Genomic DNA, 26,115 nt, shown 5'->3' with positions numbered 1-26,115 from the left:
AGATCTTCCGTCCAATGATTTACTCCCCAAGTGACCGCAATGGCCAGAGCTGAGCACATTCAAAGCCAGGAGCCAGGAGCTTCTTACAGGTCTCCCACATGGGTGCAGAGTCCCAAGGCTTTGGGCTGTCCTTGTCTGCTTTTCCAGGCTACAAGCAGGGAGCTGGATGGGAAGTGGAGCTGCCGGGATTAGAACCGGCGCCCATATGGGATCCTGTTGTGTTCAAGGTGAGGACTTGAGTCGCTAGGCTTCTGCACAGGGCCTTCCTGCTTCACTTCTAATTCAGTTCCCTGCTAATGAGCCTAAGAATATGTCCTAAATCCTTGGGCACTAACCCCCATGTGGGAGACTCTGGTGAAACTCCTGGCTCCCAGCTTTGGCCTGGTCCAGCCCCAGCCATTGCAGCCGTTTGAGGAAACAGTGGATGGATCACTTTTCTTTCTGCCTCAGCCTCTGCCTCTCACGTTCTGTAATGAACATTTCAAATAAATAAACAAATCTTTTAAAAATATTTATTGTTACTTGAAAGGCAAATTTACAGAGAGAAAGAACAATAGAGAGAGGCCTTGCAACCATTGGTTGACTCCTGAAATGGCTGCAACAGCCAGAGCGGAGCTGATGCAAGGACCCGAGACCCCGGAGCTTCCTCTGCTGCCTTCCCATGCCACAAGCAAGGGGCTGGATCAGAAGCACGAGAGCTGGGATGGCACTGAGCCCTCTGATGTGGGAAATCAGCATCTGTCTTGCCCTGCTGTGCAACAATACTGGTCCCCAAACAACTCTTTTTTTTTTTTAAGATTTATTTATTTTATTACAAAGTCAGATATACAGAGAGGAGGAAAGACAGAGAGGAAGATCTTCCGTCCGATGATTCACTCCCCAAGTGAACCGCAACGGGCCAGTGCTGCGCCAATCCAAAGCCGGGAACCAGTAACTTCTTCCGGGTCTGCCACACGGGTGCAGGGTCTCAAAGCATTGGGCCGTCCTCAACTGCTTTCCCTGGCCGCAAGCAGGGAGCTGGATGGGAAGTGGAACTGCTGGGATTAGAACCGGCGCCCACATGGGATCCCGGGGCGTTCAAGGCGAGGACCCTAGCCGCTAGGCCACGCTGCCGAGCGCCCCCAAACAACTTTTAACTCCTGAGTAAAAGTGGCAAAAACATTGACTTGTCCAGGAATCACCACCAGGGCTGATGTTGTGGCAGAGCCAATGCAGCTGTCCACTTGCAGCATGAGCATCCCATATGGGTACCAGTTCAAGTCCTGGCTGCTTCACTGCAGATCCAGCTCCCTACTAGAGTATCTGGGAAAACAGTGAAGGATGGCCCGAGTGTTTGGGCTCCTGCATCCACATGGGGAACCTGGAAGAAGTCCCTGGCTCCTGATTCTGGTTTGATCTAGCCCTGGCTTTGGGGCCACTGGGATGTGAACCAGTAGATAGGTTTTTCTTTTTTCCTGTCTCCATCTCTCACTTCCCTTCTCTTCCCCTCCCTTTCTCCCTCTCTCTTTTTGATTTTCAAATAAATAAATAAAGCTTAATTTAAAAAAGCACCAAAAAATGTACCCTCAATACACTGTTTTCCTAAGTGTGTATTGCCCAGTTTCACCTTTACACAGTGTTTGCTCTTTTTGTTAATGTTTATTTACTGATTTGATAACAAGATCTCCCACCCACTGATTTTTTTGTTTCTTTTTTTAAGACTTTGTTTTTATTCAAAAGGCAGTTATGAAGAGAAGGAAAGAAAAAGAGAAAGATATTCCATTTACTAATTCATCCCCTACATGACCACAACAGCTAAAGTTGGGTCGATCTGAAGCCAGGAGCTTCTTCTGCGTCTCCCATGTGTATGTAGGGGCTCAAGGACTTGAATCATCCTCTGCTGTTTTTCCAGGGTATAAGCAGGGAGCGATATTGAAACTAGAGCAGCCGGCATGGTAGCCTAATGGCTGAAGTCCTCACCTTGAACGCTCTGGCATCCCATATGGGCGCTGGTTCTAATCCCGGCAGCTCCACTTCCCATCCAACTCCCTGCTTGTGGCTTGGGAAAGCAGTCAAGGATGGCTCAAAGACTTGGGACCCTGCATCTGTCTGGGAGACCCAGAAGAAGCTCCTGGCTCCAGATCAGCTCAATTCCAGCCATTGCAGCCACTTGGGGAGTGAATCATTCAGCGGAAGATCTTCCCCTCTGTCTTTCCTCCTCTCTATATGTCTGCCTTTTCAACTAAAGGAAAAAAAAAAAAAGATGAGTCTTAAAAAAAGTAGAACAGCTGGGACTAGAACCAGCTCCTTTATGGAATTCCAGCACCATAGGCAAAAGTTTAACCTATTATGCCATAGCGTGAGCCCCTCATCTACTGATTTAATCCTCAAATGTGAATAACAGCCAGGGTTGCAACGGGCAGAAGCCAGGATTCAGGAACTCAGCCTGGGTCTCACATATGGCCAGACAACAGGCAGCCAACTACTTAAGTCAACAACTGCTTTGTGCAAGGGTGTGCATGAGCAGGAACTTGTATTGAGGAGTGGAGCTGGGATTCAGATTCAGGCACTCCTATGCCGTGTCCAACCTACAAAGTTTTTTTTTTCCTTTTATTGTGTATTTAAAATGAGAAATGAGGGCCCCGTGCGATAGTGTGATGGTTAAAGTCCTCGCCTTGAACGCCCCGGGATCCCATATGGGCGCCGGTTCTAATCCCCGCAGCTCCACTTCCCATCCAGCTTCCTGCTTGTGGCCTGGGAAAGCAGTGAAGGACAGCCCAAAGCCTTGGGACCCTGCACCCGCGTGGGAGACCTGGAAGAGCTCCTGGCTCCTGGCTTTGGATTGGCTCGGCTCCAGCTGTTGCAGCTGCTTGGGGAGTGAATCATCGGACGGAAGATCTTCCTCTCTGTTTCTCCTCCTCTCTGTATATCTGACTTTCCAATAAAAATAAATAAATCTTTTTAAAAAAAGGTAGAAATAAGAGGGTGAGACAGTTGGAAATCTTCCTTCTGCTTGCTCACTCTCCAAATAGCCACGAGAGCTGGCACTGGGCCAGGCCAAAGCCAGGAGCTGGGAACTTCATCCTGGTCTCCCCGCACAGTGGCAGAGGCCCAAGCAGTTGGGCCTTCATCTGCAGCCTGCCTGGAGCACTAGCATGGCGCTAAAGGGGACTCCTCCCTAAAGCAATGCTGGTGTCTCCAGGGGTAGCTTCAACTGCTGTGCCCCAACTTCCGCCCACAAGTTTTAATGTTAGATTGCACAATGCCTTCACCCATACGTTGTTTTTTTTTTTTTTAAAGATTTATTTATTTAATTACAAAGTCAGATATACAGGGAGGAGGAGAAGACAGAGAGGAAGATCTTCCATCTGATGATTCACTCCCCAAGTGAGTGCAGCGGCTGGTGCTGTGCCTATCAGAAGCCAGGAACCAGGAACTTCTTCCGGGACTCCCACGTGGGTACAGGGTCCCAAAGCTTTGGGCCATCCTCGACTGCTTTCCCAGGACACAAACAGGGAGCTGGATGGGAAGTGGAGCAGCTGGGATTAGAACCGGCACCCATATGGGAGCCCGGGGCGTTCAAGGCGAGGACTTTAGCCGCTAGACCACGCCGCCAGGCCCCACCCATACGTTTTTTAAAACAGCAAAATTGGGGCTAGTGCCGTGCACAGCAAGTAAAGCCTCTGTGGCACCGGCATCCTATACGGGTGCTAGTTGAAGTCGTGCCTGCTCCACTTCCCATGCAGCTCGCCTGAGAAGGCAGTGGAAGATGACCCAAGTGCTTGGGGTCCTGTGCCCACATTAGAGACCCAATGTGGTCTCCAATGAAGCTCCTGGTTAGTGACTTTGGTCCAAAATCAGAGGATGGAAGATTTCTCTCTGCAGATGGAGGATTATTATGTGAAGTGACGGCTCTGGCCCCTTACGGATTTTTTAAAAACACTTTTTTTAAAAAAAAGATTGATTTATTTTTTATTACAAAGTCGGATATACAGAGAGGAGAGACAGAGGGGAAGATCTTCCATATGATGATTCACTCCCCAAGTGAGTGCAGCGGCTGGTGCTGTGCCCATCAGAAGCCAGGAACCAGGAACTTCTTCCGGGTCTCCCACGTGGGTGCAGGGTCCCAAAGCTTTGGGCCGTCCTCGACTGCTTTCCCAGGACACAAACAGGGAGCTGGATGGGAACTGGAGCTGCCGGGATTAGAACCGGCACCCATATGGGATCCTGCTGCATTCAAGGCGAGGACATGAGCTGCTAGGCCACGCTGCCGGGCCTTAAACACTTTCATTTCATTGAAACATAAAGAGACAGGCTTTCCATCTGTACTGCACTCCCCACATGTCCATAGCCATGGCTCATCCCCCCTTGAGAGCACCCACTGATAATTCACAAGCCTGCGGGGGCTCACATGCTTGCCTCCCAGGTTGAGCATCACAGAGGCCTGGAAATGGGAGGGGACCCAGGCCTTGCCACCCCAGCACTCCAATACGGGATGGTGGGAATCCAAGTAGAATGACTTCTACTTCTGCTCCAGATGCCCACACCCACACATTTAGCTGCTTACCACTGTGAAAGTATTGCTTTTGGCCTAGATAAAATGGACAATATGTAACTCCAGGCATTTTATTCCCAGATACAATGTTCACAACAATTGGGAAACCCCCAAAACTTCAATGTCAAAGTGCACCTAGCCTAACCTGGAATCAGCAGCCCAGGCCATTCTTGTGCTGCTCGTCTTGTAGGGAAAAAACAACACTCAGAAAAGGTTCTGATAAAATTAGGAGAAATGATAACAAATGTAATGAGACAATGTGATAAATGTATTAAATAGTTTGACTTTGGTGAGGTAACAGGCTTGCTTAGGTTTGAGTTCTGCAGTCAACAGTCTACATGGTTTCATGTGCTTGCAAAGATGAACAGGCTTACACTGTGTGAACCATAGAGGGGAATTATATCATATCAAATCCCAGAGAAGATGTTTTAAAATAATTTTTTTAAAGATTTATTCATTTTATTACAGTCAGATATACACAGAGGAGGAGAGACAGAGAGGAAGATCTTCCGTCCGATGATTCACTCCCCAAGTGAGCCACAACGGGCCGATGCGTGCCGATCCGATGCCGGGAACCTGGAACCTCTTCCGGGTCTCCCACGCGGGTGCAGTGTCCCAAAGCTTTGGGCCGTCCTAGACTGCTTTCCCAGGCCACAAGCAGGAAGCTAGATGGGAAGTGGAGCTGCCGGGATTAGAACCGGCGCCCATATGGGATCCTGGGGCTTTCAAGGCGAGGACTTTAGCCGCTAGGCCACGCCGCCGGGCCCTTTAAAATAATTTTTTTAAAGATTTATTTTTATTGCAAAGTCAGATATAAATAGAGAGAGGAGGAGAAACAGAGAGGAAGATCTTCTGTCTGGTGATTCACTCCCCAAGCAACCCCAACGGCAGGTGCTGTGATGATCCGAAACTGAGAACCAAGAACTTCCTCCGGGTCTCCCATGCAGGTGCAGGAACCAAAGGCTTTGGGCCGTCCTCTACTGATTTCCCAGGCCACAAGCAGGGAGCTGGATGGGAAGTGGAGCTGCCGGGACTAGAACCGGCACCCATATGGGATCCTAACACATTCAAGACGAAGACTTGAGCCACTAGGCCACAGAGCCGTGCCCAAATTTTTCTTTTTTTTAAGGTTTATTAATTTCTATAGGAAAAGCAGATTTGTAGAGGGGAGACAGAAAGATCTGCCATCCAAAGGTTCACTGCCCAAATAGCCACAATGGCCAGAGCTAAACCAGTCCAAAGACAGGAACCAGGATCCTCTTACGGGCCTCCCACACAAGTGCAGGGTCCCAAACCTTTGGGCCATCCTCGACTGCTTTCCCAGGCCACAAGCAGGGAGCTGCTATGGCGCCGGGCCTAAAATAAATAAATCTTCTAAAAAATGGACAAGAGGGCCCAGCGCCATAGCATAGTGGTTAAAGTCCTCGCCTTGCACATCTGGGATCCCATATGGTCGCTGATTCTAATCCCGGTGGCCCAGCTTCCCATCCAGCTCCCTGCTTGTGGCCTGGGAAAGCAGTCGAGGACGGCCCAAAGCTTTGGGACCCTGCACCCGCGTGGGAGACCCGGAAGAGCTTCTGGCTCCTGGTTTTGAATGTGCTCTGCTCCAGCTGTTGCGGCTGCTTGGGGAGTGAATCATCAGATGGAAGATCTTCCTCTCTGTCTCTCCTGTCCAATAAAAATAAAAGTAAATCTTAAAAAAAAAAAGGACAACAATACAAAATTTGAACTCAAAATTAAAAAAAAAAAAACAAAAACAACAGCAAAAAACCTTTGCCTGTAGCTAAAACGGGGCCAGTGTAAGTAAAGCCGCCACCCAAGAGACTGGCATTCCACATAGGAACCTCATGTTCCGGCTGCTGCACTTTCCATCCTGCTCCCTGGCGTGGCCTGGGAAAGCAGTTGAGGATGGCGCAAAGCCTTGGGACCCTGCTACCGCTTGGGAAGCCTGAAAGAAGCTCCTGGCTGCTGATTTTGAACGTGCTCAGCACCGGCCATTGCAGTCACTTGGGGAGTGAACCATTGGATGGAAGATCTTCCTCTCTCTCTCCTCCTCTCTGTATATCTGCCTTTCCAATAAAAATAAATCTTTTTAAAAAATCTCTAAAAATAAAAAAGTGAAGCAGTGCATGAAGGATTTCTCTCGATGTAACTCTGTAGTTCCAATAAATAAATGTCTTTTTTCAATGTGTTTCTTTCCTTCTCTTTATCCTTTGTGTGAGCTTGTTTCCCAGGTATATTTATACGCTGGTTCACTTCCCATACGCCGCTGCAGCAGAACCAGAACCCCCATCCGGGTCTCCCGGGTAGGTGGCGGGGCCCAAGCACTTGAGCTGTCACCTGCTGTCTCACCAGATGTGCAGTAGCAAGAGGCTGGGGGACGCAGAGCTGTGGCTGGACCCCAGGCACTCGGAACAGGACCCGGCTGTCCTGAGCACCAGCTTCATCTGCTCCGGCACAGCTCCTGCCTGGACTTGTACCTTTAGTATCCGCTTGCCCATCTAAGAAAAACGAAACTCACATGGTCCCTATGTGTGCCAGGCTGCAGGTAACGTACGTGACTGGGAGGGAAACTCAGACAGAAGAGAAGGCACTAAAGCCTCACCGCAGATGGTGGCTGGAGTCACTGCAGTCCGGCATTTACATCAAGGTTTAACACAACAGGGATAGAAAGCTGACAATAATCTTTTTTTCTTTTAAATTTTTAAAAGATTTGTTTATTTTTACTGGAAAGTCAATACACAGAGAGGAGAGAGAGAGGAAGATTTTCCATCTGCTGATTCACTCCGCAAGTGACCACAGTGTCCAGAGCTGAGCCAATCCAAAGCCAGGAGTCAGAAGCCTCTTCCAGGTCTCGCTCGTGGGTGCAGTGTCCCAAGGCTTTGGTTCATCCGCAGCTGCTTTCCCAGGCCACAAGCAGGGAGATGGCTGGGAAGTGGGGCTGCAAGGATTAGAACTGACACCCATATGGGATCCCAGTGTGTTCAAAGCAAGGACTTTAGTCACTATGGTACTGTGCCGGGCCTAGAAAGGCAGATTTTAAAAGAAAGAGAAGAGATCGAGAGAGAAGGTGTTTCATTCACTGATTCACTCCTCGAGTGGCAGCAATGGCAAGAGCAGAGCTGGTCCAAAGCCAGGAGCCAGGAGCTTTTTCCAGGACTCCCACATGGGTACAGGGTCCTAAGGATTTGGTCCATGGTCTACTGCTTCCTCAGGCCACCTGCAGTGAGCTGGACAGATGGGAAGTGAAGCAGCTGGGACGCGGACTGGCACCCATATGGTATGCCAGCGTTACAGGGGGAGGATTAGCCTGTAATGCCACCACACCAATCCCTTAATAATCTGACCTAGGAGCTGAAACTGGGCTTTCATACTCCATAGCTTGGTTACTTTGGACAAATCACTTATTTTGCTAAATGTTGAATTAAAAAAAAATATGATAGCAGTGAGTGCTTGCCCTGGTAGTTAAAATGCCTGGATCCCACATTGGAAGTACATGGGTGTCATAAACCAAGCATCATAAACCCACCTGCCCGTGACCTAACTAGCCTCAGCCTGCCGTAGGCAATTGCCAGGAGAGATACCTGTCTCTCTTTCTCTCTCTTGGGAAAGGGGCAAGGAGGAGGCGGCTGAGCATCGTGGGTCAGCTGGCTAATCCTCCACATGCTAGTGCTGGGGTCCCATATGGGCACGAGTTCTAATACTGGCTGCTCCACTTTCCATCCAGCTCCCTGCTTGTGGCCTGGGAAAGCAGTCGAGGACGGCCCAAAGCCTTGGGACCCTGTACCCACGTGGGAGACCCAGAGGAAGCTCCTGGCTTTGGATCGGATCCGCTCTGGCCCTTGTTGGGAAAGAACCAGCGGATGGGGACTCTTTTGACTCCTCTCTGTAAATCCACCTTTCAGATAAATATTCCCATACGTATGCGAAATGCCAGAAGGCGCACACTGGGTAACTGATAAACACTTGGCCCTCCACTCCACACACTCTTGTCACACTGGCCATATTCCATCGTGAGGGAGCAGGGAGTCTGGAGAGCAGCTGTGGGGACGCAGCCACAGGACCGATCCGGGGCGGAGTGCCCGACCATTGACATGAGGGCAGGGGACGCCGTCGGCTGCTCAGAGCTGAGGGCGACCCCAGGGAAAGGAGGACGTTTCACGTTCTGGTAGTCTCGCTCCGGTCGGTAACACAAAGTGCACTTTTCGGCTCCATCCCGACACCGCCACCTTAGCGTCTGGGGAGACCGAAACTCAAAGGCGAATCCTGGGGTCTTCACGAGGGACCCGAGTCCCGGAAGGCCAACGTTTGTTTCTTGTTCCTTCAGTCTCCCTGCCCACCCAGGCCAACAGGCGACAGCGACAACCCAGGTAGAAGTAGGTCGAATACCAATACCACCGCCATTTCCTCCGCGCGCACGCAAAGACTAACGATCCCACAGTGCAGCGCGGCGGCGAGCCAATGGGCCGCGACAAGGCCGGCGGGGCCGCGCCGCACACCGCAAACTACAATTCCCAGCGGGAACGGCGGGGCCGCATCCCGGAAAAGCGGGTCGCGCGCCCCAGGATTCTCTGCGGGGCAAGATGGCCGCGCAGAGAGCGGCGGCGGAGGTGAGCGAGCACTGAGCCGCCGCGCCTCCCCGCCTGCGCTCCCTCGGGGGGCCCCGCTGGCCTCGTCAGCCAGTACCCCACGGCTTTCCGCGGGTCTGGGGACTTGCGGGTAGCGCCCGCGCCCTGGCTGGCAGCCCTGCTCGTGGCCGCCCGGCCTTGGAACCTCCGGGAGCGAAGGCTGCGGCGTGCGCTCGGAGCGAGGCGCGAGGCCGGGCGGGCTGCTGGTGTTCCCACGGGGACGCCCCTGAGCGCTCCATGCCTGCGGGCGCGGGGACGCGTGGCCTCCCCCAGGCCCGCCGCCTGTGCTGGCTGCTCTGCGCCGTCACTTTCAAGCTCTGGTAAGGAGGCCCGGGCGGCCGCTCGTGCTCGCACGGCGCGGGCGGGGCGTGCGCTGCTGGCAGGCAGCCTTCTCCTGACTTTGGCCCCTTTTCTCCCCTCCCGCGCCCGCGGCAGCCAAGCCGAGGCTTCTGTGTCCGAGGACAAGCTGTCAGGTGGGTGCTCGGGAACCCTACAGCCCTCATCGGGCGGGCGCATTTTCCCTTAGACCGGGAGCACAGGTGGGAAGGGGCGCGCCCCAGGGGCAGATCCTGGGGGAGACGCGAATGGGGTCTGGGGCCGGCGTTTGTTCTTTTGTTAGTGAGCGCCTCCAATTTGCCGTGCTGGCTGGTGGAAGAGTTTGTGGTGGCCGAAGAGTGCAGCGCGTGTTCTACCTTCCAGACTGTGAGTGTGGCTTTTCTCGCTGTTGCCCAGCTTTGCTCCGGTGATGCAGCGTTTGCATCGTCTTCTCGCAGTCTCACTGTGTGTCCCCATCGCCACTTGTTTTCCTCTAAAAAATCGCACCCCTTCTCCGAGCCAGTGGGCTGCAGCTGCTGACCACTTTCTGATCTGTAGTGATGCACTCTGCCTTAATCTACTGGTTTGTCTCTTTCCTGTTTCTGCAGCTGGCGCTGCTGCCAGAACCCCCTCATCAGAGCTCCTGTCACCGCTGGGCCCCAGCACGGGGGCTCCTGGCCCTCTGGGGTGGCAACCTGCCCTCCTGCAGCACCCTCCCTCACATGCATGCTTGGTCGTTTTGTCCCCACAGAAAACCATCCCTGAGTGTGGTTCCACGGGGCACGTGGAGAAGATCACGTGCAGTCCATCTGCAAGGAATGAGTTCAAAAGGTGCGTGCTGTGCTGGCCGAGACCACCTGCTCTGAGCCTGTGACTGTACTTCCTCCCGCCTCTTCCTCCCTGCTTTAAATTTTTTAAAGATGTATTTATTTTTATGGGAAACACAGATTTACTAAGAAGAGACACAATCATCTTTCATCCTGTTACTTCATTCTAGCCTCATTGGCTGGTGCTGAGCTGATCCAAAACCAGGATCCTCTTCTGGGTCTCCCATGTGCGTTCAGAGTCCCAAGGCTTTGGGTCGTCCTCAACTGCTTTCCCAGGCCACAAGCAGGGAGCTGGATGGGAAGTGGGGCAACCAGAACACGAACCCGTGCCTGTTTGGGACGCCAGCCCTTCAAAGTGGAGGATTAGCCTGTTGAGCCATCGTGCTGGCCTCACAAGGAGGGGATTTAGAACCAAAGTCCCTGCTCTTCTGATTAGCCCTGTGAGTGGCCATGGGTTATCTTCAGTAGAATCCCTGGCTGCTAGGGCTGCTTATCCCACATGACACTGACTAAATTAGTGGGCTGACTCTGCCCCGCCCCCAAGGTCCAGTGCCGAGGCTGGTTGGGGGACAAGCTTTGTGGCCTCTCCGGGGATAACCCATCCCTGCCGCCCACAGCTGCCGCTCCGCTGTGATGGAACAGCGCTTGTTCTGGAAGTTCGAAGGGGCCGTCTTGGGTGTGGCCTTGGTCTTTGCCTGCCTTGTCATCCTCCGTCAGCGACAGCTGGACAGAAAGGCTCTGGAGAAGGTGCGGAAGCAGATCGAGTCCATCTGACGACGCTGCAGCTGCTCACACTCCGACTCAGACGAGGCGCAGCGGACTCATCTGTGCCCTCGGGTCTGGGGGGCCTTGTGGTGATGCCCCCACCCCCATTTTCCTTTTCTAGATCATTAATGGGCAGAATAAAAAGTGTAAAATAGTTTCCTTCCCCACTGTCATTGGGTTTGGGGCAGTCCTGAGGGTGGAAGAGAAAGGGGTGGTAACCTTAGTTCCTCGTCTACCAGTAACCCGTCTTCTCTTTTGAAATTGATTGAAAACTTCTGGGATACAGTTTTCTGCTTAAAAGTTTATTTCTGAGTTAGCACTGCTGTTGTTCCTCCACCCTATCCCCAAAGAAGAAATAAAAACATGGATATATTGGGAGAGCATTCGCAGTGCCCTCTCTGGAAGCAGACCTCTCCTGTGTGTTCTAAGGGGACCTTCCCACCCCAGAACCCCAGGGCAAAGCCACCAGGCAGGGGAAAGCAGCCTGTGGTGGGGAGCTCTGGGCGCCCTGTGGTGCATGGCAGTTGGGCCAGGAGGGTCCCGGCCTCGCTCACATCTCATCTGCGTGCAGCACAGCAGTGAGGCGCCCACTGGCTCCCGGCCTCCCTCGTGTCTTCTCAAGCAGTGTCCTTGCTGAGCCATTGGCACGCTTGGCTCCAGGTGGCTCCAGGAGTCTGGACTCGGCCACTGGGGTCTCCAGATTGTCGGCAATGCCCTTGTGGGTCAGGATATTTCTGGAAATCACTGTAAAGGAGAAAAAAGGAAAAAGAGTAGCCCCTCTGAGTGGGTAAGGGGACCCTGGATAGACAGGACCTTCCTCTTGTTGCCTAACCGTGGTCCAGAGCGGAGCTGCCGACCACTGCCACCGGGGGGCCCTCCCTGCCTTTGCCACTCACCTCCATGAGCCTGGTAGTCCTCGGGCCCAACTTGAGGTAGGCCTTGGAAGGGGCTGAAGCTGGGCAAGATGATGAGAACCAGGGAAAAAAGAAGGATCTGGAAGGAAACGAGGATGATTGGAAGGAAGGCAGCTAGGGTTGCAGGGATTATGGGGCCGCAGGGGGTATTGGCACGAACAGGGGTTGTGGAGCCGCAGGAGGTATTGGCATGAAGTGTGGTAGGAGGGGGAAGAGGACAGAAGGTACCAGAACACAGGTGCTGGTCTGGGCAGCCTTTGTGGAGGTCTGAGCAATGAGCGACTGCAGCTGGCGGAGCTGAGCCACGAGGGAGCTGGGGAAGGAGGAAGGCCAGTTAGCCACTTGTGGGTGCAGAGCCCAGAAGGGTACCCTGTGTGTTGAGGTGCCCGTGGACATAAGGTGCTACGACTCACATGTTGTGTCTCTCCAGCTCCTGGACTTTTTTCTGTAGCTCCTGGTTCTGTGCAGAACAGGCTGCCACCCTAGGGATTGGCAGAGGTAGGAGCAGGCCTGGCAGTCAGAGGAGGAAGGTCCCCGAAGCCAGAGCTGGCAGCCCAGACGCACCTGCTCTCCAACCCATCGATGTACTCTTTCTTCCGCCGCCGGCTGTCCTGAGCCGACTGCTTGTTCCGGATTTTCCTCCTGACTTTCTTGAGGACCCTTTCCTCTGCCTAAGAGGGACGCAGGGGGTGTCAGTCCTAGGCCCTGAAGCTCCTCACACGCTCCAGCTCTTCCCTGGGGGCTGCATTGCTTAGTGGAAGGTGTTACCTTGGTGAGTGGCAGGTGCGAGGGCAGAGAAACCCCTTCCTGCCCCAGCAGGCGCTTCTCCTCATCTGTCAGGAACAACGGCTGACGTGACAGCTGGGGCCAGGAGAGAAGGGAGAGTGAGAATGAGAGTCAGCCCAGCACCCAGGCCTCTCACCTGCACGCCTTCTGAGCTGTTTTCCTGTGTGCATTGGGGACTGCATCCAACCAGAGGTGAAGGCAAGAGCAGAAAACTTAATTTACGTCAGCTCTGAAGGAACCAGAGGCTGAGAAGGGCTAGAGGAGGTGGCGCCCCAGACAGCACCATGGCATTCTGGACCAGCTAGCGAGGGCTTGTTCAGGGCCAGCTCTCCCCAAGCTTTAGGGCATCTGAGGAGGCAAACACATCCAGTGGCTGAGAAAGCGCTGTGTGCTTGATTTTCTTACAACAAAAGAACAATTCACTTTTAGCCATCAACTTTCACTCACAATGCTACTGGGCTGCCTGTGACCCTCAGGGAGTCCCCTGGGGGCAGTAGTCCCCTCTGCCCTGGGATCTGAGGTGCAGACACTTTGTGCCCTCAAACAAGGACATCTCTCAGGACAACTGGGCTGAAAGTCCTCCCCAGCGGAGTGTCTGCTTAACCCAAGCCCATCGGGGGAAGAACTTTGTCTTTCCTACAAGTATTACTCTGAGCAAGATTTTTGCTTCACTTTGTAACTTCAGAAGAATTTTTTCTTAGCTGTGACTTTTCTGTTTCCTGGCTTTTTCTGATGTTCCCTTATTGTTCCTGGGATTGCTTAGTGGAGCTACTGAGGAGTGGGATCTCTTCCAGCCCATTTCCTCAAAATCCTGAAAATGTGGTTCAGAGGGTTTTATTTTAAAATGGACCAAGAGGGGCCCAGTGCAGTAGCCTAACAGTTAAAGTCCTTGCCTTGCACACACTGGGATCCCATATGGGCACCAGTTCTAATTCCAGCAGCCCTGCTTCCCATCCAGCTCCCTGCTTGTGGCTAGAAAAGCAGTCGAGGACGGCCCAAAGCCTTGGGATCCTGCACCCACGTGGGAGACCTGGAAGAAGCTCCTGGCTTCGGATCAGCTCAGCTCTGGCCATTGCAGCCGCTTGGGGAGTGAATATCAAATAGAAGATCTTCCTCTCTGTCTCTCTTCCTCTCTGTATAACGGACTTTCAGATAAAAAATAAATTTTTAAAAAACGAAGCAAGAGGGTCCCGGCGGCGTGGCCTAGCGGCTAAAGTCCTCACCTTGAGCACGCCCCGGGATCCCATATGGGCGCCGGTTCTAGTCCCGGCAGCTCCACTTCCCATCCAGCTCCCTGCTTGTGGCCTGGGAAAGCAGTTGAGGACGGCCCAAAGCATTGGGATCCTGCACCCGTGTGGGAGACCTGGAAGAGGTTCCTGGTTCCCGGCTTCGGATCAGTGCAGCACCGGCCGTTGTGGCTCACTTGGGGAGTGAATCATCGGACGGAAGATCTTCCTCTCTGTCTCTCCTCCTCTCTGTATATGCGACTTTGTAATGAAAATAAACAAATCTTTAAAAAAAAAAAAAAAAACGAAGCAAGAGTGTAGTGTTGGGCCTGGTGCCATGGCCTAGCGGCTGAAAGTCCTTGCCTTGAACGTCCCTGGTTCCCATATAGGCGCCAGTTCTAATCCCGGCAGCTCCACTTCCCATCCAGCTCCCTGCTTGTGGCCTGGGAAAACAATCGAGGATGGCTTAAAGCTTTGGGACCCTGCACCCGTGTGGGAGACCCAGAAGAAGTTCCTGGTTCCCGGCTTCAGATAGGCACAACACCGGTTGTTGCGCTCACTTGGGGAGTGAATCATAGGATGGAAGATCTTCCTCTCTGTCTCTCCTCCTCTCTGTATACCTGACTTTGTAATAAAATAAATAAATCTTTTTTTAAAAAAAGTGTAGTGTCACAACGGGTTAAACCACTGTCTGTGATGCTGGCCTCTCACATGGCCTCTCGTGTCCCAGCTGTTCCATTTCCTTTTTTTTTTTTTTTAAAGATTCATTTATTTTTATTTGGAAGGCAGATCAGATTTACAGAGCAAGAGAGATACTTTCCAAATAACTGTGGTGGCCAGAGCTGAACCTATCCAAAACCAGGAGCCAGGAACAACTTCCGAGTCTTCCACACGGGTGCGGGGTCCCAAGGCTTTGGGCCGTCCTCGACTGCTTTCCCAGGCCACAAGCAGGGAGCTGGAAGGGAAGTGCAGCAACCGGGACACAAACTGGCACCCACGTGGGAATCTCAATGCTTGTAAGGTGAGGATTTAGCTATTGAGCCATCATGCTGGGTCCTGTTCCACTTCCAATCCAGCTCCCTGCTGTTGGCCTGGGAAGAGCAGCAGAAAACAGCCCAAGACCTTGTGTCGCTGAACTCATGTGGGAGACCTGGATGAAGCACCTGACTGCTTGGTTTGGCTTGGCCCAGCCCCAGCCATTGGGGTCATCTAGGGAGTGAACCAATCGATGGAAGATCTGTCACACTCTCTCCATAACTGACTTTCAAAACAAACAAATCTTCAAAAACAACTGAAAAAGCATAAATATGAGAAACACAAACCTACAGACACTCCCTGGTGTTTCACTGAAGTATGAAAGTGTAAGACTCTGTAGGGTGCCTCAGCCCAAGATGCTCACGGGAGTTCTTGGGTGGTCTCCCCTTCCACCACAGCTGTGCAAGGAGGGTCAGCACCTGTTGCCTTCCCTTTGGGCACATGGAGTGCTTTCAGGGCAAAAGGAACAGCAGGGATCTAAGTACAGCCCCTAGGAGCCTGCCCAGGCAACCTCCGGAAGGCCCCCTGTCAGCTGCACCTGCGCTGGCCTCACTGTAGCAGCCCACCGATCATCTGCTTCATGTCCAGCGGCTGCTGCTCCTCCCCCTGCACCCACTGCCCAGCGATTCCCAGGCAGCCTGCCCGCCCCAGCCTAAGACAATGACTGCGCTGAGCACCCAGCACACAGAAGGTCCCAAATTTGTCTAGAGCCCTGTCCTTGGATTCCCTCGCCCTGCCCTGCTCCTTCTAACTGGGACGTACCACCGTCCCCCGCCCCCAGGGCTCACTTGCTCTTGTCCTTTCTGTCCATCGGTCTTTAGCCCCAACATCAGCAACAGCTGAGGCCAGGGCCGGGTTCTCCAACAGTCCCCACACACACACCTTGCATCTCTCGTCCTCATTTCTGCGAGCATATGCAAGGGGTTGAAATCAAAGTATCCTGGGATGTGAGTAGGAGGGAGCCCCAGCTCTGGCCAATCCCAGGACTCACCAGGGTGTCGGCAGGCCCTGGAGCCACAGCACCAGCTCGGGGCAGGATGGGAGGGTGAGCATCCAAGGGCAGCCTGCCAACCATGCAGGCCTCAGGCACCAGCAACGGTGGGCTCCACTGATCTGAGAGAGACACACGTGGGACCAGGAGAAAGGAGATGGAGGCACACCCTGATGGCAGCAGGGTCTAGGGATGGGCCGTGCAAGCACCCTTAACTCCACACCCTGGGCTGGACCTGGAGGTCCACTGTTCCCTTCCCCCGTACAACACTGACCTAGCTGAATGGAGATGAGCCCCACGCTTGGCTCAGCTGTCCTCTGCATCCCATCCAGGATCCCTGCCTCATAGACAACTTCATAGAGGGCAGGAGAGCTGGGGGGCTGCGGTGCAGGTGGACTGTCGGAACAGCCAGGGTCCTCAGAGATGCCGCTGTCGCTGCCTGGAGAGGCCTCTGAGCAGTACACCTCATTGGGATCAATAAAAATCTTCAAGCAGTCTTCAGGCTCATTCTCCTGAAGGCCCTACAAGAGGAAAGGGTAAATCCTATCTGATGTCACACTTAGATCCTCCAAGCTTCAATTTCATCCCTTTCTCGGCCTGATGCGATTGTAGCAACCCTTGTCTATTTTCTGGTCTCTGGCTTCAGGCGTCTTCCCCCAATTTAGGGAGGACGCCTCTTGGGGCTTCTTGCCACAGAGTCCTGTTTTACCACCCCACCCCCGCCTCACCCCTCTTGACTCACATGGCCATGGCCCCCTGTAGACTCCCAGCCTGGCAGGCCCTGTTCTTGTAGCCTGGTCCCCGGGGCCTCGGGAGGACAGTGGAGGCCCAGCTGCAGGAAGGACCCGGTAGAGAAGACATCTTCTGGGGGCTCCAGCCAGGCGTCCAGCAGATCAGGGGTGCCGAGGTCCATGCCTCTGTGGGGAAGCCACGAGAGTAACACCAAAGGGGAGTGGGTAGGTGATGGCTGCTCTCCCCCCTGTAATATCCTAGGCTCCTCCATTAGCTCTGCCAGTGTCCCCCCTCGCCCACCTGTGCAGCCCCCTCACCCGTCATCCGGCGAGCTCCCTGGGACAGTTCAGGCTGGGACAAACAAGCCCCTTGGGGATTAACCTGTTGTTCCCAAGAGAGCCCAGCCCTGCCAGCCCAGCCCAGCCCGCTGACTGCCCCAAACACTACACCTATTCTTTCTTCCAGGATATCGTATCCTGGTCCTGCCCAGCCAAACTCCGCCCCCAGCTTTAACACGGACAGCGGATTGCACCTGGCTCCAAGCCACCTCAGGGCCCCAGAGGGAGGGGATTTGGGGTCACCTCATACTGTATGAGCCACCTCATACTGAATTCTGTAGGGTTACAGAGCCACGCTCTCTCTGCCTCAGTTTCTGCAGGCAGTGGGACCTGTCCCTGAGGATTTGGTTTCTCCCCAGGGGAGACTAGAGATGGCTGGACCCCGGGTGCAGGAAGGTTGGATGATTGAACTCCAGTCATCACTTTTATGAGAAGACTATCCACAAAAGCTTTTACGAGGAGACGAGCCGGGGCTTAGCGTGGCCCCGCTCCCCACACTAACGTCCCGATTGGACACTAAAGGGAGGTTTTTGAGGGGACAAGGCATCGAGCCAGTGGCATTACCCTCTCAAGGCCGCTCTGCTGTAACTGGTCAGACGACCGGGCAGCGAGCGAGTTGAACCAATGGAGGAGGGTCACAGTATGTATTTCTTGGGTGGGAATTGTGTTTCACAAGACCGAAGGGCGGGGTTAGGAACCAGAAAGTAACATTGTAGGGAAGTTGGCAGAAACTTCGGGGACTGTGGGAAGGAGTGCCCTGTGAGGGATTTGCCGACCACGTGACCCTGAAGCGCAGGTTATCGGCAAGGCGGGGAGGAAGTAACCTGTGGACCCAAGGCTAGTGATGAGGCCTTGGCTCTTCGGATGGAAAGCTTTGCCTGGTCGGAACCGACCCACTCTGCTGTGGAAAGCAGCCAGCCGTGTTGCCACGTTCCTCGGCCTCTGCAAAGGCCCGGGAGCCCACGGCCAGTTGGGCGTATGCTTCAGGCCAGGGACTTGGGTCGTGTACAACGACCAGCAACGTCTGTGCACCGTTTACAAAGTGTTTTCTTTTCTTTTCTTTTCTTTTTTAAGATTTATTTATTTTATTACAAAGTCAGATATACAGAGAGGAGGAGAGACAGAGAGGAAGATCTTCTGTCCAGTGATTCACTCCCCAAGTGAGCCACAACGGGCTGGTGCGCGCCGATCCAAAGCCGGGAACCAGGAACCTCTTCCGGGTCTCCCACACTGGTGCAGTGTCCCAATGCATTGGGCCGTCCTCGACTGCTTTCCCAGGCCACAAGCAGGGAGCTGGATGGGAAGTGGAGCTGCCGGGATTAGAACCGGCGCCAATATGGGATCCCGGGGCGTTCAAGGCGAGGACTTCAGCCGCTAGGCCACACTGCCGGGCCCGAAATTCTATTTCTTAAAAAAAGATTTGTTTATTTTTATTTGAAAGGTGGGTATACAGAGAGGAGGAGACACAGAGAGGAGGAGATACAGAGAGGAAGATCTTCCGTCCAATGATTTACTCCCCAAGTGACCGCAACAGCAGGTGCTGTGCCGATCCGAAGCCAAGAGCCAGGAGCTCTTCTGGGTCTCCCACGCAGGTGCAGGGTCCCAAAGCTTTGGGCCGTGCTCAACTGCTTTCCCAGGCCACAAGCAGGGAGCTGGATGGGAAGCAGGGCTGCCGGAATTAGAACCGGCGACCATATGGGATCTCGGGGCTTTCAAGGCGAAAACTTTAACCGCTATACTATTGCGCTGGGCCCCCTTTGTTTTTATTTTTTAATTATTATTTTGATCATCTTTACATAGTTGATGAGGGCACAAAGAATTAAGGGCTACAGGAACCAGGAGAAATTTTTAAAAAGACTTAGTTATTTTGATTTGAAAAGTGCAGTCACAGAGAGAAGGTGAGACAGGAATTCTTCCATCTGCGAGTTCATTCTGCAGATGGCCACCACTGGCCAGTGCAGCCCCAAAACCAGGAGCCAGGACTTTCTTCTGGGTTGCCCATGTGGGTGCAGGGTCCCAAGGACACAGGACATCCTCCAGTGCTTTCCCAGGGAGCTGGATCAGAAGTGGAGCCTCTTGGATTCAAACCAGCAGCCCTAAGAGAAGTCTAAATTTAACTTGATACTTCACAGCACTGAACCCCAGGAAGATTTGAACAGGTCGAGGATAATGATGAGGACAAGAGGGCCCGGTGCCATGGCCTAGCAGCAAAAATCCTTGCCTTGAACTTGCCGGGATCCCATATAGGTGCTGGTTCTAATCCCGGCAGCCCTGCTTCCGATCCAGCTCCCTGCCTGTGGGCTGGGAAAGCAGTCAAGGATGGCCCAAAGCTTTGGGATCTTGCACTCGCTTGGGAAACCCAGAAGAGCTCCTGGCTCCAGGTTTCAGATTGGCTCAGTTCCGGCTATTGCAGCCACTTGGGAGTGAATCATCAGACGGAAGATCTTGCTCTGTCTTTCCTCCTCTCTCTATATGTATACATATGACTTTGTAATAAAAATAAATACATCTTAAAAAAATGATGAAGACAAGATCTGACACCAAACACCTATTCTATGTCAGCCTTATCATGTGTGTGAGTTTAAAAGCAGCTCATAACACAAACGTTAACTTTCTAAGTCGTTAAAGCAAGTTCCATGACCTAAGTCCATACAGTTCACCCTGTATGCAGGCATCCAACTTCCTCAACTAATCAGAGTGTGTTGTTCCTGTTCATTTCTCTGTGTCCTGCTCAAGGAGTGAGGAGACAGGATTCCTAGACTAAGGCAGATGGGCCCGGCACGGTAACCTAGTGGCTAGGGTCCTAGTCTAATGCAGAGGTGTAAGAGAAGCAGATTGTTCTTGGGCAAGAAAGGTGATACACACAAGGACTTCCTGCAGCCTTAAGTGCAACGATGATTCAGTGGCAAACCCAGTCAGTCTCTGATCCTACGGGACCTGGAAGGAAGCTGTGTCACCATCTGCTGCTTCAACTTCCCCTTTTCCCAGATTCGTCAAACTCTGAAGAGCAAAAGCAGCCGGCCTAGAATCACACATCAAGCTAAGGCAATCAAGAGACCTGTTGTGTAACATGGTGACCGCAATTAACAGCGTATTATATACTTGAAAATTGCTAATCGATTCTAAGTGTTCCCATTGCAAATCAATCATATATACACAAGTTATTACATGTCAATCAGCTTGACTGAGCTAATCTCCAGCACGTGTATATTTTTGAAAATATCACTTTGCATGCCGTTAACATATACCATTTAAAAAAAAGTTATTTTTTTTTTATTGGAAAGGCATATATATAGAGAGAGGAGCAGAGACAAAGATCTTGCATACGCTGATGCACTCATCAAGTGGCCACAATGCCTGGAGCTACACCCATAGGAAGCCAGGAATCAGAAGTCTCTTCAGGGTCTCCCACGTGGGTACAAGTTCCCAAGGCTTCCGACCATCCTCGACTGCTTTCTCAGGCCACAACCAGAGAACTGGATGGGAAGTGGGGTCACAGGGATTAGAACCAGCGCCCATATGGGATCCAGGCACATGCAAGGTGAGGACTTCAATCGTTAGGCTACCGTGCCGGGCCTTTTTTTTTTTAAGATTTATTTATTTATTAAAGATTTATTTTTATTTTATTACAAAGTCAGATATACAGAGAGCGGAGGAGAGGCAGAGAGGAAGATCTTCTATCCAATGATTCACTCCCCAAGTGAGCCGCAACGGCCGGTGCTGTGCTGTTCCGAAGCCGGGAACCAGGAACCTCCTCGGGTCTCCCACGTGGGTGCAGGGTCCCAAAGCTTTGGGCCTTCCTCGACTGCTTTCCCAGGCCACAAGCCGGGAGCTGGATGGGAAGTGGAGCAGCCGGGATTAGAACCGGCGCCCATATGGGATCCCGGGGCATTCAAACCGAGGAGTTTAGCCGCTGGGCCATGGCACCAGGCCCAGGTTTTTTTTTTTTCTTTTTTTTTTTTTTTTTTTGTATTAAAAGGTTAGAACAGCAATGATTGAGGGTCAATAATGATCCAGTTTGACTTACATTTCAGTAATGGAGTCCTGTAGATTTCTTCTCCTGGATCCTCTCTTTTTGAAGATTTATTTGTATTTGAAAGGCAGATGTTTAAACTTTTAATTTATTTTGATGTTTACATTGTTGACAAGGTTGTACATCTATGAGGACCATTGAATAGGGTGGGAAGGGTTGAAATATGGGAGAAGGATTGGGGCAAATGCTTCCAACTTTCCTTCTCTTCTCTTTTCTCTTGTGTCTGAGGGGACGAGAAGGGATCCACTCCCTGTTGTCAAACTACCCGGGGTAGGGGATGCTCACTTGATGTCATCTTAGATGACCTATGGAAAAGTATATTCTGAGAGTATTGCTGGAGTGGTCTTGAGAGTTCCATGATTCTTGCTTTTGATGCTCCAAGACTGAGAAAATCCTTCCAAGATCCGTTGGCTGACAGAGTCTATCCTAATGCATCTACTCACCCGGACGCTTGCTGCCGCCTTCCTGGCTCAGCCAGGAGAGCCGTCCAACCTGCTCTGCTCTCCATTTTCTTCTTTTCTTTTTTTTTTTTTTAAAGATTTTATTATTATTGGAAAGCCGGATAGACAGAGAGGAGGAGAGACAGAGAGGAAGATCTTCTATCCAATGTTTCACTCCCTAAGTGAGCCGCAACCGGGCCGGTGCTGCGCCGATCCGATGCCAGGAACCAGGAACCTCTTCCAGGTCTCCCATGTGGGTGCAGGGTCCCAAATCTTTGGCTGTACTCAACTGCTTTCCCAGGCCACAGGCAGGGAGCTGGATGGGAAGCAGGGCTGCCAGGATTAGAACCAGTGCCCGTATGGAATACCGGCACTTGCAAGGTGAAGACTTTAACCACTACGCTATTGCGTCGGGCCCCCACTTTTCATTAAGAAGGAAGAAGAGGGCCCGGCGGCGTGGCCTAGCGGCTAAAGTCCTCTCCTTGAAAGCCCCGGGATCCCATATGGGTGCCGGTTCTAATCCTGGCAGCTCCACTTCCCATCCATCTCCCTGCTTGTGGCCTGGGAAAGCAGTCGAGGACGGCCCAAAGCTTTGGGCCCTGCACCCACATGGGAGACCTGGAAGAAGCTCCTGGCTTTGGATTGCCTCAGATTCTGCCGTTGCGGCCACTTGGGAGTGAATCATGGGACTGCAGATCTTCCTCTCTGTCTCTCCTCCTCTCTATATGTCTGACTTACCAATAAAAATAAGATAAATCTTTAAAGAAATGGAAAGTGGGATGTACAAACAGGAGAAACAAAAGAGAAAGATCTTCCGTCAAGTGGTTCATCTGTACCCATACCCAGCTCTCACACTCACCAGTGGGAGCAGTGGCCCAGCAGGGGAGCCTTCACACAGGTTTGCTCCGATGCTGGGGTCCTGCATGTGCTGGTGGGTGCTGCAGCCACGTCTGCTATGGCACATCTCACTTCAGCATTTGCCAGTGGGTGCTGCGGTCTGGCTCCACCTGGCCAGCCCCCAGTCCCAGCACATGTTGGGGGTGCTCTAGCATCGCCCAGCCTGGCCTGCCCCCAGTCTCGGACCTAACGTACACTGGTGGATGTTGTGTCCCCACCCGGCCTGGCCTGCACCCTGCCCTGACTCTGGCACCTGCCAATAGGTGTTGCAGACTAGCCCAGCCCACCCTAATCCTAACCCACATGTGTGAAAATGGGTACCGTAACCTGGCCTGGGGACTGCCCGCAATCTTGGTTCTCGTTCTCACTAGCCAGGGCTACTTTTTTTTTTTTTTTTTTTTAGATTTATTTTTATTTTTATTACAAAGTCAGATATACTGAGAGGAGGAGAGATAGAGAGGAAGTGGAGCTGCCGGGATTAGAACCAGCGGCCATATGGGATCAAGGCGAGGACCTTAGCCACTAGGCCACGCTGCCAAGCCCGGCTACATTTTTTTTTAAGGATTTATTTATTTTTATTACAAAGTCAGATATACAGAGAGGAGGAGAGACAGAGAGGAAGATCTTCTGTCTGATGATTCACTCCCCAAGCGGCTGCAACGGCTGAAGCTGAGCCAATCCGAAGCCAGGAGCCAAGAGCCTCTTCCAGGTTGTGCATGCAGGTGCAGGGTCCCAAGGCCCTGGGCTGTCCACTGTTTTCCCAGGCCACAAGCAGAGAGCTAGATGGGAAGTAGGGCCACCAGGATTAGAACCGGCACCCATATTGGATCCTGGTGTGTGCAAGGGGAGGACTTTAGCCGCTAGGCTACCATGTCAGGCTTCAGAACTACATTTGAACAGGGGAGTTCACCAAGGTCCCCTATTAGACCAGCTCCCAGTCGCAGATCTCATGCACACCTGTGGGTGTTTGGATCAGCCTGACTTGGCCCACCTCCAGTTCTGACCTTTATCAGCAGGTACTGTGGCCTTGCCAGACCAACCCATATCCATTCTAGTACTCTTTGGGTGGGTGCTGCAACCCAGCCCTGTCTCGCCCACTCCAAGATCCTGTTCTCATGTTGATCAGTGAGTGCTTGTCACCTACCTCAGCCTGTTCCACACCCACTCTGGCCCTTGTGAATGTCAGTAGGTACCGGAACATAGCCCAATCTGGCACATCCCCAGACCCAGCCCACACACAGGTTGAGGGATGTTGTAGCCATCTTTAGTCCAGTCCACCCCCATTCTCAACTCTTACACTCACCAGTGGTAACCACAGCCCAGCAGGGGCATTCCCTTAGCTCCCCTACCACTCCTGTCCCAACCACAGATCTTGTGCATGCTGGTGGTTGCTCTGACCCAGGCTGGTATGGCCTAACTCTTGTCTTGGTCCTTACCATTGAGAACTGTAGCCTTGACTGGCCTGGCCCACCCCCAGTCTTGCTGGTGGGTGCTGCAGCTTAGCCCTGCCCAGTCTGCCCCCATCCCTGGCTCTCATGCAAATTGGTGGGTGTAATAGCTTGACCTGACATGGCCTGCATTCCTGGCTCTTGTGCATGCCAGTGTGCTATGGTTTGGCCTGACCTCGCCTGGTTCACCCCCCCAAGCCAACCCACAAACCGACTGACAAATGTGTCTGCTGGTGTGCTGGCATCTGCTCCCTACATATCTTAAAAAGAGGGGGGGGGCAAGGGCCTGGCAGCGTGACCCAGTGGCCAAAGTCCTCTCCTTGAACGCGCTGGGATCCCATATAGGCGCCCGTTCTAATCCCGGCAGCTCCACTTCCCATCCAGCTCCCTGCTTGTGGCCTGGGAAAGCAGTTGAGGACGGCCCAAGGCCTTGGGACCCTGCACCCACGTGGGAGACCTGGAAGAGGTTCCTGGTTCCCGGCTTTGGATCAGCTCCAGCTGTTGCGCTCACTTGGGGAGTGAACCATCGGACAGAAGATCTTCCTCTGTCTCTCCTCCTCTCTGTATATCTGACTTTGTAATAAAAATAAATAAATCTTAAAAAAAAAGGGGGGGCGGCATGATAGAGCAGTGGTTAAAGTCCTCACCTTGCAAGGGCCGGGATCCCATATGGGTGCTGGTTCAATCCCAGCAGCCCTGCTTCCCATCCAGCTCCCTGCTTGTGACCTGGAACAGCGGTTGAGGAAGGCCCAAAGCCTTGGGACCCTGCACCCGTGTGGGAGACCTGGAAGAGGTTCCTGGCTCCTGGCTTCGGATTGCCTCAGTTCAAGCCATTGCGCTCACTTGGGGAGTGAACCATTGGACGGAAGATCTTCCTCTCTGTATATCCGCCTTCCCAATAAAAATAAATAAATCTTAAAGAAAAAAAAAACAGCTCATGGGACTGTATCACACACATACAAAAAAAAGCATAGACTATAGAATAGGCAACTGTGCTGTACACTGGTATAATTAACACACATTTGGCATTAACCAGGCCTAGAATACAAAACAGTTATTAGCTGCTTTTCTCCCAGCAGTGTAACACTTGCCTAGGTACAAACAAGGCAGCCTAGGCATTTATCTACAGCTGGGGTGAAAGGCAAATTTACACAGTGAGAAAGAGACACAGACTTTTCATCCACTAATTCACTTATCAAATGGCTGCAACTGCCGGAGCTGAGCTGATCCAGAGCCAGGAGCCAGGAGCTTCTTCCAGGTCTCCCACAAGGGTGCAGGTCCCCAAGGCTTTGGGCCGTCCTCAACTGCTTTCCCAGGCCACAAGCAGGGAGCTGGATGGGAAGTGGAGCAGCTGAGACACAAACTGACATCTCTTATGGATGTGGGCACTTATAGCAGAGGATTAGCCTGTTGAACCACTGTACTGTCTCTGCCCTTCCCCACTGTCTTTAGAAGTCCACACATCCTCCCCACCCCCAGAAAGAGTAGTTTTGTCTGGGAATCACCAGGTCCTTTGGCGAACAAAGATTTTGGTTTGACTTTATGACCAATATTAGTCAGAGCTCCCTTTAAAAAACTTTTTTTTTCCAAGATTTTTTTTATTTTTATTGGAAAGGCAGATACATGGATAGGAGGAGAGAAAGAGGAAGATCTTCCATCCCATGATTCACTCCTCAAGTGACCACAATGGCCGGTGCTGCACCAATCCTAAGCCAGGAGCTCTTCCAGGTCACCCACGCGGGCTTTGGGCCATCCTTGACTGCCTTCCGAAGCCAACAAGCAGAGAGCTGGATGGGAAGTGGAGCAGCCGGGATTAGAACCGGCACCCATGCAGGATCCTGGCACGTTCAAAGCGAGGACTTTTTTTTAATTATATTTTTGACAATCTTTACATAGTTAATTAAGGTCCAAAAATTCAAGGGCTACAGGAAAGTGGGTAAGACTATCATTTCCACATATTTTTTTTTCTATATCTGGAGTAAAGAGGGAGGTAAAGGGAAAAGCCCCACCCAGTCTCCCAGGTCCCCGATGTGGGGCATGCTCCGAGGGTCTTGCTCAAGTGGTTTTGATAGTTCAACAGTTATGAACTGTTGCCAATCTCCGAAGGCAAGGACTTCAGCCGTTAGGCCACCGTGGCGGGCCCTAAAACCTTTCTTTTGTCCTTTTTTGCATCCCATGAGGCTTGAAGAAGCTTCTGATGGTGCGG

At 52.3% G+C, this 26,115-nt stretch overlaps 2 protein-coding genes across 2 annotated transcripts; one reads left to right on the top strand and one right to left on the bottom strand.

Annotated features, from left to right (window-relative positions):
* The first annotated feature begins 9,119 nt into the window (after positions 1 to 9,119).
* JTB (jumping translocation breakpoint) lies at positions 9,120 to 11,447 on the top strand. Its single transcript, XM_004588952.3, has 5 exons — positions 9,120 to 9,482; positions 9,598 to 9,635; positions 9,782 to 9,864; positions 10,229 to 10,308; positions 10,922 to 11,447. The coding sequence occupies exons 1-5, from the start codon at positions 9,400 to 9,402 to the stop codon at positions 11,076 to 11,078; spliced, it is 441 nt and encodes a 146-aa protein (XP_004589009.1). The 5' UTR covers positions 9,120 to 9,399; the 3' UTR covers positions 11,079 to 11,447.
* Positions 11,448 to 11,619: 172 nt separating this feature from the next.
* Positions 11,620 to 17,207, bottom strand: CREB3L4 (cAMP responsive element binding protein 3 like 4). Its single transcript, XM_004588950.2, has 10 exons — positions 17,071 to 17,207; positions 16,764 to 16,938; positions 16,296 to 16,542; positions 16,022 to 16,143; positions 12,752 to 12,844; positions 12,548 to 12,654; positions 12,397 to 12,465; positions 12,212 to 12,296; positions 11,966 to 12,062; positions 11,620 to 11,813 (listed from the first exon to the last, which is right to left on the bottom strand). The coding sequence occupies exons 2-10, from the start codon at positions 16,932 to 16,934 to the stop codon at positions 11,620 to 11,622; spliced, it is 1,185 nt and encodes a 394-aa protein (XP_004589007.2). The 5' UTR covers positions 16,935 to 16,938; positions 17,071 to 17,207.
* Between the last annotated feature and the right edge of the window lie 8,908 nt (positions 17,208 to 26,115).

The sequence above is a fragment of the Ochotona princeps genome, chromosome 2 (genome assembly GCF_030435755.1).
Source record: "Ochotona princeps isolate mOchPri1 chromosome 2, mOchPri1.hap1, whole genome shotgun sequence".
In the NCBI taxonomy this organism is placed as follows: domain Eukaryota; kingdom Metazoa; phylum Chordata; class Mammalia; order Lagomorpha; family Ochotonidae; genus Ochotona; species Ochotona princeps.
Note: the sequence above shows the minus strand (reverse complement) of the source record. Positions and strands in the feature narration are given on the sequence as shown.

Coding starts and splice junctions, on each gene's coding strand:
- JTB (XM_004588952.3), top strand. CDS start 9,400: ATGCCTGCGGGCGCGGGGACGCGTGGCCTCCCCCAGGCCCGCCGCCTG. Junction 9,483..9,597: donor GCCGTCACTTTCAAGCTCTG/GTAAGGAGGCCC, acceptor CGCCCGCGGCAG/CCAAGCCGAGGCTTCTGTGT. Junction 9,636..9,781: donor GTCCGAGGACAAGCTGTCAG/GTGGGTGCTCGG, acceptor TTCTTTTGTTAG/TGAGCGCCTCCAATTTGCCG.
- CREB3L4 (XM_004588950.2), bottom strand. CDS start 16,934: ATGGACCTCGGCACCCCTGATCTGCTGGACGCCTGGCTGGAGCCCCCA. Junction 12,466..12,547: donor ATCGATGGGTTGGAGAGCAG/GTGCGTCTGGGC, acceptor GCCAATCCCTAG/GGTGGCAGCCTGTTCTGCAC. Junction 12,297..12,396: donor GAGCTGGAGAGACACAACAT/GTGAGTCGTAGC, acceptor CTCCTTCCCCAG/CTCCCTCGTGGCTCAGCTCC.